Source organism: Rhipicephalus microplus, unplaced genomic scaffold (assembly GCF_043290135.1).
Source record: "Rhipicephalus microplus isolate Deutch F79 unplaced genomic scaffold, USDA_Rmic scaffold_24, whole genome shotgun sequence".
Classification (NCBI taxonomy): Eukaryota; Metazoa; Arthropoda; class Arachnida; order Ixodida; family Ixodidae; genus Rhipicephalus; species Rhipicephalus microplus.
Window position 1 is genome coordinate 7,190,633 of NW_027464597.1, and position 19,940 is coordinate 7,210,572.

Genomic DNA, 19,940 nt, shown 5'->3' on the forward strand with positions numbered 1-19,940 from the left:
AACACATTCATCTTACATCTGAACAGGCCCGTAACCATTACTCTTCATTTCTCGTTTGGAGGAAGGAATTGAAGACGGAAGGGTGGCACTTGCTTAAGACCTCAAGTATATGAGAAAAACACCTATTTTTATATTCCTGCGCTTGGAGGGGGAAGGGGGCGAGGGGGGGGGCGCAAAGCCCCATACATTAGCATACGAAGCGAAGTTAATGGCTTTTAATACATTTATTAGATCACTCATTATATTAATTGATTGATTGATTTGTGGGGTTTAACGTCCCAAAACCACTATATGATTATGAGAGACGCCGTAGTGGAGGGCTCCGGAAATTTAGACCTCCTGGGGTTCTTTAACGTGCACCCAAATCTGAGCACACGGGCCTACAACATTTCCGCCTCCATCGGAAATGCAGCCGCCGCAGCCGGGAATCGAACCCGCGACCTGCGGGTCAGCAGCCGAGTACCTTAGCCACTAGACCACCGCGGCGGGGCCACTCATTATATTACACTCACTATAATACACCCGTGATACTAAATTACTGCGTTATAATACACTAATCAGATCAGTATTAGAATATGCTACTCCTGCTTGATTTCCATCCACTAATTAATTTTTACCAATATAAATGAAATGCAAAGGAAAGCAATTAAATTCATTTTAATGACATTTATAAAAGCGAAATGGTGCAGAGGATCGCGGTAAAATTCGTCTATAATGCCTATCACAATTTTGATTCCCCTTCATGACCTATGGCTACAGACAACATTCCACTTTTGAAACGGTGTAGAGCTATCGCCACACTCAAGTTTCTTTTCCTGCTTCAAAATCGGCAGTTATATATTGATCCTCGTGAGTTTCTCACGCCGTCTTCTTCCAGGAAAACCAGACATAGTCACAATCATAATCTGACACCATACTTTGCACGTACTAACCTTTTCAAACACTACTTCTTTCCGCGAACTATTAGCGAGTGGAATACATAGCCTACATATGCTGTTCCTGAACATGGCAGTCCTGACCTCGCAAAATACATGCATCTCTTCGCTTCGACAATATTGGTTATACTACCATGATAGATAACGCCACCTCATGGTTTCACTTTGATTTCAGTTGCGTTGCTTTAATGTTGTGCTTGAGACTGTTTCTACAAATGTGTTCGTTTTTTCTAGCAGTGTTTATTTATTTCCCCCTACTTAGTACGTACTTGTTTTTCAGTTTTCAGTTTTAGCGCCAGATAGCTACAAAACTTGCTGTATAACCTGTTAACTTTGTTCTCACTGTGTTCCCTTTTTTACCCCTCCTGCTTGTAGTACGGACTGCAGTATGCACTAAACAAATAAATATCAAATCACAGCCTCTCGAAAAGCTTTAATTAAATCGGCCGGATTACTCACAATTGACAACTGAATTACGCTCGCCCGATGGAAGTTGCTTGATAAATGAATTCCTAAGAAGATCGTGTTAACAGTTCTTAACACATCTTTATTGCCGACAAGAGTACCTAGACTAAAGGATTCTTACACGCTAAACGAATATCGCTTTTATACTAACTCTTTTAAATACTCTTTCTTCCCACTAGCCATAAGGCAGGGGAACAACTTGCCTTCCACTATTACCAATACCTATTCAGTAATCACCTTTCGAAGACCTCTTGAAAAGTACACACATGATACAGAAACATAAAACTACAAATATTTTCCACAATTTCTTATCGATGTACCTTAAACTTAGTACCTCTACCACTACCCACATGCGATTGAGTATACCATTGAAATGTATACCTTCTGGTACTTTTTTTGTAAAGCTTACCTATGTACGTGTGAGTTCAATTGTATAACCTAACCGTAATTATATTGGTGTGTTATAATGTGTCAGTCTTTTACAGTTAGATTTCGCAGTTGTATATAGACGTTTTACATATATAAAATTTTGTGTTGACTGTTACACTGCCATTCACACAAAAACTTTTACTTTGCATGAATTGCCTTTTCTTTTTTTTGCCTTTATAAACTTGTGTTCTTTCTGCTATAACCACTGATGGAATTAGCACTATGTACTAAATAAGTAAAATGAAATAAATAAACAACTGAATAAATCAAAGTAATAGGGCGAAAAGTCAGTCTCATGCATTGACATGATATAGAGTGGGGGCGCTGCGGTGAAGCTTCCCCTATGAAGGGGAACCCTGCACACGCTTATGCCTAATTTAGGGGCGAAGCTTCTTTTAGTCTAACCATGTCATGCATCACACGTAACCGAGAGAAAAATATATGATAAAGAAACAAAGGCAATATCTCCCGAACAGTATGATAGACGGTGCTGTCTTATATAAGTACATACAAACTGCATTTGAGCGAGTATATTCTAGATGGCGCTGTACCGCTACTCTCCGATTGACTGCTTCGCGGGCTGTGCCTGGGTACGCGGAGAACGAGTGTCTCTCTGTCTCCTGCATAGTCACCGAACGTCGCGGATCGTTGGTGGGGCATGGACAAAGCAGAGTGGCTGGTACGTTGAAGGCGCTTGCGCTCGGCTTCTTGACTCGCGTCTCGTTGGCGTTACCCGAGCGCCATCCGCATTCTCAAACGCGATCGGACGCATGGACGCATGCACGTACGGACGGACACACAGAGGGATGGATGGACGGACGCTTCGCCCCACTCATCATCATTCACTCCGCAGATATGCTGTAATTTTAATCACACATTTTTGGTAAAACACCACCCTAAAAGAAATTTACTGGAGGGGGGTGGTGTACCGCAACCTTTTGGGCTACGAGCATGCATCTGACCGCGTTCGAGTTCGACGTTCGCGCCTTAGTACGGTACACTTCAGCTCACGCGTATAAAAATGACTAAAATGGCAGCTCACTCTGGAGACAGTGCAGTCTTTTCGGATGACGCACCAAACAGATCCGAAGGTGTCTGAAATGAACCCATGGAACATATCACTACATGGTCGTGTGACAGTGTTGGCTGCGTTGGCCGTTGGTTATATACTGATTGCAGGGCTATGGAACGAGTGTATGTTGTCACCTCTAGGGTAATCATTTTCTATTTTGATCGTGGATTGATTGTTTTGTGTTTGTTTTAAGAAGGACTGTTTAAATTTACACTTCAAGTATGTTTGACAAAAAAGTGCAACTATCACAATTTAATTACAGAAATTGCCCAAAAGGTGCCCATTGTGCGATAGTGAACTACCGATCTTGATACCAGAAACACAGATTAATTGGCAGCAATGTAGCTGTACATTAAAACTGTGCGATGATGTAGAACCCTAAATTGTGTAATTTCAGGTGGTTTCATTTCAGTCGAAACCTTATAACATCAAAAGTTACAGGTGGTTTTCACTTGTCTTAGTTCATCGCAGAGATTAGTGTTCCACAAAGAAGCGTAGGAAGTTTTTTTGAGAAATTTTGGATCATTCAGAAGTCAATATGTCTTGTGCAAAAAAAAACAACTAAAATTATGTTTAGAAAAAACGAGAAAGTTCTCTGAACGTGTTATAGACATCGTTCGAAGGTTGTGGGACGCTAGGAGCCACGAGGCTCCTACATCTTCCTTAGCTGCGACAAGTTCACCGTGAGGTGGTTTGGCAGCTACTAGTTTTGTATTAAGCTTGTTTTTCGTCAACCGCTAATTGGCTACAAGTGTTCAAGCGAGTTCTGTCCCTGCTGAGGCAAGCCATGCGGGGCTGTAGAAGCCAGCATTGACATCTGCTTGCCCATATATATCCAGCATGACACCATTTCCATTGCCAAACTACATTGACTCTACATTGACATCTTCTGGGACACGCTGTCAAAGCGTCCCAGAAAAGCATTTATTCACGTTATGAGTTTTCCTGCAAGCATGTTTCATGAAAATATATCGTCTAAACAGAGGCCTTCTCACACAGCTTTTTTTTTGTTCAGGATGTCTTGTAAATGCCTCTCTTGTGCTTGTATTGTCCTCTAGCCAGAGCTTTCACTCGGTTTAAGGCACACCAATTTTTGACATTTTGCGTTTCGACCTTTGTTTCACTCTGAAAGAAACCACATCTTGTTATATACTTTATGACAACAATCTACGACACCGATTGACAAAAGAATCATAGCATTCTCAAGGAGCGATTGATGATGAGTGCGGCGAAGCGATCGTCCGTGCAGACGGTCGAATGAACGGAAGCACGGACGAACACATGAAGAGACGTTCAGATGGATGAACGGACTAAAGCATGAATGGATAGACGGATGGACGGAAGGATGGGGGGATGAACGCTTCATGCCTTTTATCATCATTCACTCGGTGGATATGCTGTGCAAAACACTGGCCCTGTATCTGCATGTTTCACTGCAAATGACGTCAAAAGACGATAGTCTTGCGTAGGGAGGGAGCGAACAAAAAGTTTATTTGATGTTCTGCGCGCAAAAATCGGTGAATTGTATTCTGGAAGCACTGCGTTAGTCACAATCCGTGTAGGAAAGACGAACGGGCATATCGAGACACGTTAGACACGAGTACTATCTGACAGTTATCTTGGAAAACAAAAGAAGGCGTACGCGCCCATGGAGAAAGATGCGTGCCTGTCTCGGCGGTGATAAGGTTTAGAATGCAAAGCGACAGCAGGTGCCACCCCTATGTCGTCATAGCAAAGCGTTGGAAACACTTACCTTTTTGAGCATCGCATTGCACTGTCACCACGACATGCTTAGAATTACTTATGTGTGCCTTAGAATTACTTATGTGTGCCTTCTCTAGTATAAAGACACACATAAAAAATATCGACACGTGTTGTTATGGTGCCTCAGATATGCGCAGGAATTGCTTTTTGATTGAAAATCGCACAAGTATGAACGCTGAAACTTGAGCAATATTGGTAGCTGCTGCGAATCGAGTTGGCTGTTTGGGGTATCTTTTGGTGCTGTGTAGGGTGTTGTGACGGCGGACAAACAGATAGACAAACAGACAGACCAATCAAAATATTGTCGTCGTAGGTTCCCAAGAAAGACTATCGTCTGTGAAATACAAACGCCATCAAGTTATATTATTCCCCAAAATGGATGGATGAATGGATGGATATTTATATTTTTGATATTTGATATTTGGATTTGGATATGGATATTTGATATTTGAATAGATATTTGATATTTGTATTTTTCACTATCTTTAGCATGACTTCCTGTATTTATTGATTGATTGATATGTGGGGTTTAACGTCCCAAAACCACTATATGATTATGAGAGACGCCGTAGTGGAGGGCTCCGGAAATTTAGACCACCTGGGGTTCTTTAACGTGCACCCAAATCTGAGCACACGGGCCTACAACATTTCCGCCTCCATCGGAAACGCAGCCGCCGCAGCCGGGATTCGAAACCATGGATGGATGGATGGATGGATAGATTAATGAATGGACAGACGGACGGACGGACGGATGGACATATTCAAGCAATGTTATCTATTGGGCAACTCATGAGCTACAGGTGGCTACATAATACTACTACGACTACAGAGGAGGGAGTGACCCACGGCCTAAGAAGCTTCGCCCCAAAAAATGCTTTCAAAACTTTTGTATAACATATCGGTGCAGTGTCAAGACGGTGTCACTTCGTGTGCTCCCGCCTGGCATTTAGCGCAGTTCAAATAAAAAAATAGCAGAAATTACCATTGCTTAATTTTGTTAGGCTGTAGTGTACTTCACCGCAAATTAAATGCATACTGCGAATTCACGCACAAACATAAGTATGTTCAACAGATTGAAATGTGTTTCGTTTACACAAAATATAAGTTTCGGTTTCATGGAGGTCTACCAGTAATTGTAAAAACGAACAAACAACTCTCGAACAGAACCGAAAAGACATAACTTTTGTCACAGCATGATTCTGAATGTCTAATGATTCTTAAAGCATTGAAAATCAAGCTAGATCATAAAAAAAACAGTTTAAGGGGAGGCAACACAACGAAAAAACAGACAGGGAACAAAGCGTATGGGGACGGCCCCGCCGTGGTGGTCTAGTGGCTAAGGTAATCGGCTGCTGACCCGCAGGTCGCGGGATCGTATCCCGGCTGTGACGCCTGCATTTTCGATGAAGGCGAATGTACAGCCACCGTAGCCAGGATTCGAAATTTCTGCAGCCACCACTCCGGCAATTTCCACCCCTCCAGGTGATTGAAATTCAGGAGCTTTTCACTACAGCGGCTCTCATAATCATATGGTGGTTTTGGGACGTTAAACGCCACATATTAATCAAGCGTACGGAGACGAAGTGAAGAAACGAACCGACAGATATGGAGGTCAACTTACAACTAATAAATCACAAGAACAACACCAATATATGAAGGCTATCAAACAATCTCATATCAAGAATAAGCACATGGAATCACAATCAAATTATCATCAGTCATTAAAACAGTGTTAAACCATGCGCCGGAATCTATACTCAGCCAAACTGAAAAAAAAAACCAGACTCTGTATTAGTAGCTCATTATAATTTGCTAGTGTTCTCATGCGCCTATTCCTGATGAGATTACCTTGTTTGACAGCCTTTATAAATATATCGTGGTTCCTGTGAATAAACTATTAGAACTTCGCGCCCTTGGCTGTCAGTTCGTTTTTTTACTTAATCTCCGTAGTCTTTGCATCGTGTCTTTTTTCTCCTTAAGTATGAACGAACTAATTCAGTTTATGCACACTAAAATCAAAAGGCGTGTTTGGGGTGTCTTTGTCCCGCAATGATAACCATCACCTGCCTTGCGTGCCCTTCCTTGCGTTATCGCACGCGCCCTACAATTGCAGGTGGCGGACGGCCTGCACGCCAACGTTGTGACATGCATTCTTTACAGGAAAGAGACGAGCGCGTTTTAAAAGGGAAATCATCATCATTATCATCAGCCTGACTGCGCCCACTGCGAGACAAAGGCCTCTCCTATGATCCGCCATTCAACACGATCTTGTGCTTTCTGCTCCCACTTTATGCCTGCAAACTTCAATTTCATCGGCCCACCTAACTTTCCGTCTCCCCCTCGCGCATTTGCCTTTTCTGGGAGTTCAGTCTGATACCTTTAATGGCCAGTGGTTATTCTGCCTATACGTGCTACGTGTCAAGCCCGTGTCCGTTTCTTTTTCTTAATTTCAATATATGGTATCCTTAACTCCGGTTTGTTCTCTGACACACTCTGCTCTCTTTTTGTCTCTTAAGGTTACACCTATCGTTTTCTTTTCTATCGCTTCCTGCGTCATCCTCAATTTAAGCTGAACCCTCCTCATGAGCCTCCAGGTTTCTGCTCCATAGGTAAGTACCGGAAAGATGTCACTGTCATATACCTTGCTCTTGAGGGCTAGTGGTAGATTACCATTCATTATTTGAGCATGCTTACCGGTTGTGATCCACCCCATCATTATTCTTCTAGCTGCTTCTCTCTAATGGTTCGGCTCCACTGTTACTATACCTGTCCTAAGTAGACATATTCCTTTACTTCCAGCGTCACTTCACCTACCGCAACACACTGTTTTCTGCCATTCAGACTGTTGCACATTAGTTTTGTGCATATTAATTTTCAGGCCTAGTTTCCTGCTTTCCGGGTGTAAGGCAGGAAGACACGATCTCTCTAATGCTATTCACCACGTATTTACAGGAGCTTTTTTGTGCCCCAGATTTGAAAAAGGTAGGAATAAGAGTTAATGCATGAAAAGTATACTAATAAGGTATACCTTATTAACCTGCGATTCGCGGATGACACCGATTTGATGAATAAATCAGGGGATGAATAACATTCCATCATTACAGACACGAAAAAAGGAAATGCAAGCAACCACAATTATTTTTGTTGTGGGACCAAGCCACCCGAAGTAAACCTTTTTAGAGAACGGTACATGTCCCTGTCATTCTGTCATATGTGTGTGCCGTGCATTTTACTACATGCGCTATTCTAGTCTCTTTTGGCAAACAGGATTAATTTCACGTGTTTTCAAGTCCATGATTCACGATAAGACCAAATGGCAGCCTTTTTTTCACTACCCTTACACGGCCGGCAAGATAGGCGATAAAGGGTGAAATTGGCTGGCAATCCTGCAGGCCACGACCTGCATGCACTGGTCACGGTGGCCTATTGTTACTATGTAGTAAATATCCGAAATGCCAGGGGGGGGGGGGGGCTTGCACTCCCCTTTAGATATTCATAAACAGAGTGAATACGAGTGGTCAGCGTACCGATGAGGCCGAGCCGGAGCGCGCTACCGAGCCGTTCGGTAAGTGGCACTCCAGGCTAGAATTTAGGTTGGCGTCCCCAACGCATTCTTCATCGCTGTCACATTCCTCCTCGCTGTGCAAGTCGTTGTCGGTGCATGAGGCCACGTTGCCTCGGTGCTCCAACGGCAGCAGGATTCGGCAAACACCTGCGCAGGCTGTCACGTGGCACTTTTACTATTCAGCACGCAGTCATTAAAGCCCACCCGTAGCGATACAAGTCGAAGACGTCTAAATGGGGAGTCAACTACATGACTTACGAAGGTCCAAGCTACTTATATATCGCGCTGTTGCCTCGGGGACAGTAGTGTCATGGAGGACTTCAAAGCGTTTGATTTCTAAGTAATGCGAGTTACGTCTAGCTTGCTGCCTACGAATTGTCAGAATCGCCACCGCGAGCTGAAGATATTCCGCTGTGCTGCATTGCCACTTGTCTATGTGTTAATCTCTATCCTACTAAGATTCACCGTGCTGTTAGACAAACCCGGTTTTCTATCTCAGTAACATTACAACCGCGTTTACCCACACAACAGCGCACAATTAACAGCGAAAGCTGTTATGACATCACAACTCGGGTGTCGCGCAGCGCCGTAATTGTCCGCCACCGCCTCCACCGGTGTCCGAAACCACATCGCGTGAAGTTTCAAAAAAAAAAAAGCCACAGCTTTGCTACAAAGGCGTAGCAATGAAAGCGATAGCAACAAATCGGAAGGTCACGCGTATTTTTATTTATTTATTTATTTGTAAAACCCTCAGATTACATTTGTACATTATAGATGGGAGGGGTGGAAATACAGATGAACAACAAAATAACTACAGGATTATGTTAACACATTTAACATGAATATAAATATACTCATGAAGTTTTGCATGCAAGGAGTACACTTTATTTTTTAAAAAAAGCAGATCGAAACGTACCCTGCGTTTCTGCCGCATAAAGGACGCACGAAACGCATTGACAGGTACAGATTATAACTTGATTGAGCGCCTCAGTTGTTACTTCGCTGTGTCTGAAAAGCGTGCCCTTTTGGCAAACGAAGGCTCTGCAACGATTGCAGAGAACTTTGTGTGCCTGGTACCTTTACAGAATTGTTCCGACAAAACTCAAATGCCAGCCAAGATGTACGATTCTCCCCACTGCAAGATAAGGGCGCGCGATCGAACGTACACCCCCTTATTCTCTACGCGAGCCTAATTACGCGTGAGATATGAGAGCCGCCGTGTGCTCACTGCGCCATCTTGCCGATAATGCTGAAAACACGATAGTTTTTCTCCGAGATGCCCGCCAACAGCGGTAAGTGGTAAATATGAATAGCTTGCCGTTCAAACGTTGTAGGAGGTATACCTCTCGGTGGCTCATAACAAACAAATAATTCTTGGTGGCACAGTGATTAACGCCTCGCATTCGTGACACGGAGGTCCCACGTTCGATTCCGCGCGCCGGAGTCTATTTTCTGGCATTTTTTTTCTTTCTTGCGCTTTCATATATAAGGATGTCCCACGTAACTTAAGCCAGAGATTTAAAATATGCCGGAACACGTAATCACGACGCGACCAAATGCATGTTCACCGTTGCATGGAGTTGGACTATTTTTTTGTGTTTTCAAATATTGTTTATTAAATATGTTTAATTACCTAACTTTTCAAGAAATGAAGATTGATAAAAAGTTTCAATGAGAAAGTTGTAGATCGGCTTGCAATACGTTCGATTATACAGTTTTGATCTTAATATCTGTTAGGTATTAGTGTTTTTCTGCTAATTACAAATGCCCGCGAAGTACAAAAAATACCACGTGACAACTCCGCTCGTGCGCCAATGGGCGCAATGATTCTAGTGCTCCCTAACGTTCCGCGTACGAACGACCATAACATTTGCCCCATTGTGCTGTCTCGACAGGGCCGCAACAATGGTCGCGCCTTTACGATGAACACGCTTTGCTATCGACCATAAAAAGGATAATCGCTGTGACTGCTTATCGCTGTCATGAACCAGTGCGACAAAAGCGTGTCGTTGACACGCTCGGTTCTTCTGATGAGATCAGACATATCGTCTACAATAATTCACTAGTAATTGATCTAACTGCACTAAAGAAAGAACCTTCCGTACATGAAGAGACGCAATAAAATGCTGCTTGTTCGTTTCTGTCTGATTCATGCAAAAAAGAATTGTCAAACGTTACTATGGGGAATGGTGCGAGTGATTAAAAAATTCGATTGTCGCATGGTTACACAGGACAGGTGGTGCCGTCTAGCGGGGTGCGTTGAAACAAAAAAAAAACGTCTGAAATTTCGCAGCCAATGGTGGTAAATTCATCAATGACCGTTGTTGCTGCTGTGGCTCCTACTATTTTTGGTCTGCTGCTACTAGCGCAGTAAAGCCAGGCAACGTTGTGCACGGCACCAATGACGGGAGTAGGTCCGGTTGGTCTGCTTCTTAAGGCGGGTAATTTGAAGTGCGCTAACCTAACGCGGACTGCTAGAACGTGATTTTATTTCGAAATAGGCCCTTCCTTGGCACAAAAGTAACACTACGAAGTTTCTAGACCACTATTTGAACAATCAACATCGACTTAATAGTGGCATTTAGTGTCCCTTTAAACTTCAACAGTTAATATTTTAAGTCCGAACCAACCGTGATGAGCTCATGAGACAGTTGAGGCGTAAGTTCAACGCTCAAGATGAACATAGCCAATTTGGCTAAGGTGGAACCATCTATGTCATAAGAAGCGACGAGCTCATAAGACAGCTGAGGTGTAAGTTCAAGGCTCAAGACGAACGTAGCGAATGTGGCTAAGGTGGAACCATGTATGTTGGGAGAAGCGACAAACTTACTCAATCGCTGTAAAATATAGTATCTAAAGCTATCATATGGCGCAATTTCAAAAGCAACTGCACAGTCAAACCCACGGCGAAAGTACTCGCCAGTTATGAAAAGTCACCTGTGATCCTCAAACCGTCACGTTCGTCGACGTTCTGCCCATCCAACCAGTTTGTGGCGACTGTGATAAATTACAGTGGCACCTACTCGACAGCGCTTTGGTGCGGGGCTCGTTTGTGGTTCCGGTGGAGCAAGTGGTAGAAAGGATGAAAGCAGATCGCACATATATACGGATTGCCGGGTGGTCGTTCGGGCCTTCGCCTCAGGTTCGATCTCGGCGGAAGACGGCCCCCACTTCATCACCTGGTTCCCTGCCCATCTGCCCATATGGGGCCTATGGTCTCCCCGTCGTTAACAACGACAACGAGCTGGCCACGCCCGCGTGCGCGAACGTAACCACCGCGCTGGGAGAGTGGTGCTCGCGGGTGCGTAGGCGGGGCTCCACAAGAACTCGTTCCACAAGGACTAACTTCTGAATTCATTATGTGTTTATTATTGGCTTGCTAGTGCTTCAGGGGAATAAGTATTGGGGAAATCTATTAGTATTTCAATAGACGTCAACCATTGGTGTGAAATGCTGTCAATGACTAACGTTTCAACGTGACAACGCGTCTTTGAAGACGTCAAGTACACTTGTCGAAACGCTGACACCTTATTAATTTCGAGGGATTTTCTACAACCCCCATTCACTGCCGTCTCAGTCACCCAAGTCAAGTGGCACGTAGCGTTGCATCCGAAGGTTCCAACAACGGTTAAAGCAAACAAGCAAACACACAAAAGTCCATCACCTACCAGCAGATAGCTGTGAGCCCCTCTCGTCAATGCTCAAACTTAGCTCGAGTAAGGCTAGGGCCGGACAAGCTGCTCCCGTACGCGACAACAAATCGAGGAGTGCACTTAGGAAGCAGAGATCAAAGACAACACTGCTGACTGACCGTCTTCTGCGGAAAGTCCACGCGTTTATCACACGCAAGCCGCGTGAGCACCACTGCGGATTACGCTTCTTTTGCCTCTCTACTTCTCCTGTCGTTGGGCCCGCTACCTGCAAAAGAAGGCCACTAAAACAAATTGTATTAGCAAAGTTGGCTTCACTCGCACCAGTTTTGCAATACGTTTATAGACGGTGCAATTTCTGTACACTAGAACTCCGCAATGCTGATGATGGCGGCTGTAACTTTTGCATCTGCAAGAACCTATAGTTAGGATGCTGATAATGAACCGCACTTATGATGCGAATCTACGAACGTGATAGCTCAAGCATCGAGAGGCACCAGTTAGCTTGCGAAATACTTATTTGAATTGTAGAAACGAGAGGGAAAGAGACAAAAAACATTTATATTATGAAGGCTTGTGAAGCGAAAAATAAAAAAAAAGTGAGAGACCCCAAGCCAGGAACAGTACTCAAGTGCGTGAGTTAAGTGTAAGAAGACTGCGAAACGGGTTAAAGTTAACCTTCACAGGGCCCCACAGAAATATTTATGGTTAGCCGCAGCAAGTTTAAGGGGTTGTTTACGGCAAATTTAATTGAAAAAAATGAAGTTGGTTCATCAGCAAAAGAAATTACTGAAAGTGGAACGACACGTTGCCATGTAGGTATGGAAGTAAGATATTCACTGCAAACGTGTCTTCTTCTTCAGACACGTTTATTGTCCGAAAGCAACTCTTTTGAAAGCAACAAACTTCCAAGCAGTGTTGAATCCAGAAGAGGGGGGAGGAGGGGCAATCAACCTTTCCACAAAAGACCCTCTCTCTTTCTTCCGTGCTTGTCATCCCCCTCTTATTACTATTGAGACCATATGAGTGGCACCACTGAAAGCATAGGCATGTGCATGAAGGGGGCACAGAATTGGCGAGAGGGGGCACAAAGCCAACCCAATACATTGACTTTATAGGGAAGGGGGTGAGAGAAAGTGCAAAGACGTCTCCATACATTGACATGATAGGGAGGGCGGCGTTGCGACGAACCTTCACCCCCTTTGAAGGGGAATTATGCACACGCTTATGACTGTGAGCACAATTTAACGGTATTTATGTTATGATAAGGTTCGTGTGCTACTGAAAACAAAAAGCCAGGACCCCCCTGTACCCACACCTGCTTTTGAGGCAGTTATAGGCCAACCATAATAAGAACAGACGTCAGACACTGTAGTTTTGCCGACCCCGTAGCGCCACTTGTTGGCGCAGTTTTGGGTAGTGCAAACGGGCACTATTGGGTGCGCAACCAGGAGCAACTAGCGCGTGTGAAACAACGATTGATCTAGATATTACGTGCCTTTCCGCATGAAACACTAAGAGATACAAATTTCTCTCCGCTATATCCGGATGCGTCACCAGAGTGCCATGAAGTATTTGCTGGTTACCTCACCAAACCAACAGCGAAAACAAGAGCAGACGTAACAGCACCGCGCTCTACGAAGAAAGACCTCAGCCAACGCTGATGTTGCATTGCCACGGACGTAAAGGACATCAGTTTTACCGATTTACGTATCATAGCTTTCGCGAAGCCGAGAACGGCGAGACCACACTCTTAGAAAAACGTAGTAGTATTTGCTATCTTCGGGATAGTAATGGTTTGTCACATATGTTACAACCCAGGTAGTAAGCGCAGTTAGCAACGGTGAGGGCGGTAACAATTACTATCTCTGCTGTTACAACCAGCATTTAGTAACTGTTACCACCCATGGGTAGTAACTTTTGATGGTTTTTAGTAACCGTTATTAACCTGTTCATTTATTTTGGCATAATAATTCTTCATTATTAATGTTAGTGAATTCATGCTTTCATTACTACACAGCTTTGGGTAACGTAGCGTGGTGTGCCATGATCGCAAAGAATACATAGACCTAACACGTTTACTAGTTTTTAAGCATACAGCATGAAGTAAGCGTCCGGTATATATATATAGCCCCTACTTTGCAGGTGCATGTCTGGCACAGAGGAGCACTTCTGTTTCAGGATACATAACAACTCTGAACCTATAGCAATATATTCTACTACCTGGTTAGGTGTATTTGTGAACGTAGATCAAGACTTTTAGGCAGCCTTATTTATAAAAATTATATGTCATATCTATTTATTATAAAACAGTCACAAAAAGGCGGTATGTACAGTGGCAGAAACAAGGTACCGAACTTATTCTCAGTGCATTTCAATGCTTCTAAAAGCTAGTATATCAGCGGTGAAAAAATAATAATCGTTCTTGGGGTTTGACGCGCCAAAACAATGACAATATTTGGAGACACGCCGCAGTGGATTGTTATGCCCGTCCTCGGGGCTGATTGCGACAGTCTGGTTATTTTCGTTTACCAGTCTTGTTGCTGTAATTTCGCTTGTTGCTGTAATTTGCTGTGTATTAATAGGTTTGTTGTGATTGTCTATTACAACGCGTTTAGCATTTGCTTATGGCTCGTTAACTTTTGCTTCTCCGATTGGACAATATCAAAACGACGTTTACATATCTGAATAGCGTAATTTAAAACAAAATGTATCTTTTATCTATGGATATCTTTTGCGTCCTGATTCCGCAGTGTCTGCATGACACTGCGGAATCAGGGCGTATATGAAGAGTATATAAACATTCTGGAAAAAATCTACAGGGGATCAACTGCTACCATAGTGTTTCATAAAGAAAGCAACAGAATACCAATCAAGAAGGATGTAAGGCAGGGGGATACAATCTCCCCAATAGTATTTACCGCGTGCTTAAAGGAGGTTTTCACAAGCCTAGAATGGGAACAGTTAGGGATAAGAGTTAATGGAGAGTACCTTAGTAACCTGCTCTTCGCCGATGACATTGCATTGCTGAGTAACTCAGGGGACGAATCACAACTCATGATTACGGAGTTAGACAAGGAGAGCAGAAAGGTGGGTCTTAAAATTAATCTGTAGAAAACGAAAGTAATGTACAACAACCTCGGAAAAGAGCAGCGCTTCAAGGTAGGTAATCGTTCACTTCAAGTTGTAAAAGACTATGTCTACTTAGGGCAGGTAATAACCGCAGAGCCGAACCACGGGATTGAAATAACTAGAAGAATAAGAATGGGGTGGAGCACATTCAGCAAGCACTCTCAAATTATGACAAGTAGATTGCCACCATCCCTCAAGAGGAAGGTATATAACAGCTGTATCTTGCCGGTACTTAACTACGGAGCAGAAACCTGGAGACTTACAAAGAGGGTTCAGCTTAAATTGAGGACGACGCAGCGAGCAATGGAAAGAAAAATGGTAGGTGTAACCTTAAGAGACAAGAAGAGAGCAGAGTGGATTAGGCGACAAACGGGGGTTAAGGATATCATAGTTGAAATAAAGAAGAAGAAATGGACATGGGCCTGGCATGTAGCGCGTAGACAGGATAACTGCTGGTCATTAAGGGTAACAAACTGGATTCCCAGAGAAAGGAAGCGGGTTAGGGGGAGGCAGAAGGTTAGGTGGCCGATGAGATTGAAGTTTGCAGGTATAAAGTGGCAGCGAGCACAGGACCGGGTTAACTGGCAGAACATGGCAGAGGCTTTTGTCCTGCAGTGGACGTAGTCAGGCTTATGATGATGATGGTGATGATGATGATGATCTTTAGCGTCATTTTTTTGGTTTATTGATATGGCGAGATGATTTCTCTCATTAATTATCAGAATCGGAACCACACAATATTTTAGATTAGATAGTCAACAGCCCTGTAGCAAAACGGTGCTAACGGGGCAAGAAAGGTCGCAAAGGCTGAAGTACTACCTATTTCATCCCACTTACTGTTTACTAACGTAGATAGTAAACAGGTCGCACAAAGCTAGTAACGGTTGCAGCTAGTAACTGTTTACTAACAAAGGTAATAAACAGGTAGCAAAATGGTAGTGATGGCTCAAGAAAGGTGGTAACCACTGCATTTACTACCCGTAACCTTGTAGTTGCTACCTTTTCACCAACTTTTTTTTAGGAGTGCACTGGATACGGGCCGTTGCGAATGCCTTGAGTAACCGAATTACTCACGTTCTCTACCGCCGGTCGCATGAGAAAGTGCGATAATATAGGAGTGCTGTTATTGTTTTTAGTAGCGTGCTAGAAACATCGAACACGCCGTGCACGACCACCGCAAATATGAAGTGGTCGCTACCACACTGCTTCGCGCACGTAGGATGTAAAGTCCGGCTTTAAAATTAGTGAATGCTAACACCTATACGTCATGCAGGTAAATCGCAAAATTTGGTCGTGACTGTTATCAGGTTTTTCTTGTTGTTGGTCTTTGCGATTGTCTGTGGCATCTCGGAGGACTCGGTTCTGCATACATCATACACCGAGAAAAGCCCCGCCGCGGTGATCTAGTGGCTAAGGTACTCGGCTGCTCACCCGTAGGTCGCGGGTTCAAATCCCGGCTGCGGCGGCTGCATTTCCGATGGAGGCGGAAATGTCGTAGGCCCGTGTGCTCAGATTGGGGTGCACGTTAATGAACCCCAGGTGGTCGAAATTTCCGGAGCCCTCCACTACGGCGTCTCTCATAATCACATGGTGGTTTCGGGATGTTAAACCCCACATATAAATCAATCGTACACCGAGAAAGTGGGAACCCATGTATCCCTATTTGGAACATATACAAACTGACAACAACCATGAGTAGAACATTCTAGGATGCGTAATAAAACAGCTCAACGCACAGGAAGGGAGAAATTGATGTATAATGCAACTACAAAGGCGAAAATCGCCGTGGCCATCTGATAAACCGAGTATCGTGAGATACCTTCCTCGCGTACGTACTTCTTCGCTTTGGCATCATGCATGCGCCAAAATTTAACGAATTTAAGCTCTAAAGAACGCACGTAGGAATGCTCGCCTCGAACTCGATGTCATATGATGCTTGGTTGCACTGAAATTGCTAGTCCCAGCACGCCAAAATATTTGAAACATCTTTTGCATTGCACCCGCAGTTCGCTTTGATGAGCTTCCCACTTTTCTGGAGCGAGGTTTGATTGACGGAAGAAGCTTGCCAGGTCCTTGATTTTTAGGAACTCTTGCCTTAACACCAACAAAAAAAGATTGTCTATATAGGAACGTTCACTTGTGGATGGCAATCTTTGCACTACCCATTATGACTAACGCGGCGATGAGAGCGCTGGTGGCGGTTCTTTTCGCAGTGCCGCCTGAGCAGAGCCCGACGCTTATGGCTACTGCACAAGACGGATCAACTGTCACGGTATGTGTGTGCTCCCTACTTTTATACCTCTCTCTTACCCTGTCCTGTCTCTCTCTTTTTTCCCTTACAGGGCAGCATACTGGTTATTTCAAAATGGTTGACATATCTTTGCCTTTCCTCTGCTTTCTGTTCCCTTATTCTCCGTTCCCCAACTGGAGCTGAAAGACTTGTAGAAGTCATCATCATCATCATCATCATCATCATCATCAGCCTGACAATGCCCACTGTAGGGCAAAGGCCTCTTCCATAATCCGCCAATCAACTTCCCCTGTCGTCACTGGTAGGATTTCGAGTTCCTCTGGTCCATTGTTGTTTCTCAGAATATTATCCTGCTTCTTTTGACTTCTGTAGAGCTCTCTGTAGAACTCCTCCGCCATCTCCACTATCCTATTCATATTGTTTATGACATTGCCTTCCCTGTTCCTCAATGCGTACATCCGGTTTTTGCCTATGCACAAGTCAGCCTTCACAGCTTTCAGCCTTCTGCCGCTTTTTACAGCCTGCTCAATTCTTTCCGTGTTATACCTCCTGATGTCGGCTACTTTACGCCTATTAACTTCAAAAGCTCAACCAGCTCTGTTTTGTCGGTTGCGTTTGACTTTTTCATCGTTTGTCGTCTCTTAAGAAGATTTTTTTTCGTTTCCTGAGATAGTTTGCCAGTTTCCTCTCTAGTGATTGTACCTCCAACTTCAATTGCGCACTCTTTTATGATACTAGTAAAGTTATCATTCATTGTGTCAACGCTAACGTAGGTTATCTCGTTTAGTGCCTCGAATCTATTCTGAAGCGAAACTCTGAATTCCTGTATTTTCCCTCTCACCGCCAGTTTATCTTGAGTATCAGCTTATGCCTTTGCTTTTTTAAATCTTGGTGTACGAAGTCTCACCATTCTGCGGTTGCTGTATCTGCTCTTGCCAAGTACTTCTACATTTTATACAATGTCTGGGCGTGCATACAGAATGACGTCTAATTTTAGTTTTGCCATTACGGCTGCACCACATCCACTTACGGTAAGGCCGTTTTCTGAAAAAAGTTATTCAAGATTTGTGAAGCATTACGTTCTGCGAACCTTATCAACAACTCCTTTCTGGCATTTCTAGAGCCAATGCCATATTCGCCCACTGCATGGTCTCCGGCCTGTATCTTGCCTATTTTCGTCCATCTGAATAGTATACTCTGTCTTTACTTTATTAATGGCTTACTATGCGTCTTCATAGAAGCGTTAAATTGAATTATCATCATGGCTTGATGAGGCGCGCGGGCCGGTACCAACTACTTCTTGTACATTTTGCTAAACTTAATTATAATACTTGCCACCCTCTCCCTGATGCTATAGTAATCCTCTAGGTTGCCAGCGATACTCTTGTGTATAAGAAACCCCACCCCTAGTTTCTTTCTGTTAACTAATCCACTGTGGCATAGGACGTGTCCGTTATTCAGCACTGTATAAGCTTCACGTGTCCTCTTAACTTCGCTGAGCCTTATTACATTCCATTTAACACCTGTTCCTTTAAGAGCACAGCTATTAAAGCCTCACTACATAGCGTTTAAGGCAGCCAAATTCAGATTCCAATGGCGGTCTGTCAGGACCCAGGGATTCTTAGCACCCTCCACTGCGTCACAGGTCTCACCGCCGCTTTGGACAGTTGCTTCGCAGCCACTGGGTACTGAGGGCCAAGAGTTAATTGCTGTATTCATGGGAGGTCGGAGCCATGTACTGCACCTGGGTGGTCAATCCTGCTCCAGTGAGGGAGGGCATTACCGGCAGCTGGTCGCCATGCAGTTGAGGCCGCACCCCAGACCACTTTTTGTTCTTCTTTTTTAACAATTTCCTTCTCGCACATTTTAAGTGAATATACGACTGTGAATGGTCCGGCATCTCCATTCAAACAGAAGTTTGTCATGGCATGCTAGGCTGCTGCGCTAGCTCTAAGTAGGGGGTTCTGTTGCACTTTTTGTAGCAATGGAATACCACCTGACTGCCTATCAACTCCCAACTTCATCTGACTCGTAGCTCGCCTCGCCTTCTTTTCATATCTGTTTGAAAATCTATTTTCCTTAAAAAATCACCCTGCATGATTTAGAACTTCTGACCTTGCGAGCTTAGGCCGGATCAGTGCCTTAAATGGATGCCCCTTCTTCTCACGCGTCTGTTCTCTGCTAATCCCTTCGTGCCTCGCTCAATATTGACAGTGTTTGCAATCCTATCAACTGACGAGTTGCGCGCACCTGTTTTGCAACAAATCGGCCACTTCCATGTTATTCTTACGTTAAACACATACATCACGGGCGGTTGGAGTGCATGAAAGTTAAACGCGAAAAGTTTCTAACCGCTAAATAATGGGCAGGCACTGTCTCTAAGGCTACATCTTATTTTGCTGAAGTGTTAGGGTAGAAATTAAAAACTCTGGTAAATAGATATAGAAGTAGACAGTAGCCCTCAGACAGGAGTCAGCTATACGTATTAGTAATTACGTCTACGGTTAGCCTAATAATGTAAAATAGTGAATAAAAAGGTAAGGAGCGAATTATTCCTTGTCCTAGAAAGCGGCTAAAAGCAAAAAACTTCGTACAAGGGCATTGTCGGGCTCGAATCACTCACCACAAAGCGTCAACTTGAATTGCAAGACTCTAACGGCTCTCGGCATCCACTCTT

General features: G+C 43.9%; 1 protein-coding gene across 1 annotated transcript in view; it reads right to left on the reverse strand.

Annotated features, from left to right (window-relative positions):
• LOC142786478 (uncharacterized) overlaps positions 1–19,940 on the reverse strand; it is a 113,978-nt gene that overhangs the window by 55,044 nt on the left and 38,994 nt on the right. Inside the window, exons 2-3 of the mRNA XM_075884185.1 lie at positions 8,193–8,386; positions 2,872–2,924 (exon numbers count right to left, since the gene is read on the reverse strand). Coding sequence (XP_075740300.1) covers positions 2,872–2,924; positions 8,193–8,386 — 247 coding nt within the window. The remainder of the gene's footprint in view (positions 1–2,871; positions 2,925–8,192; positions 8,387–19,940) is intronic.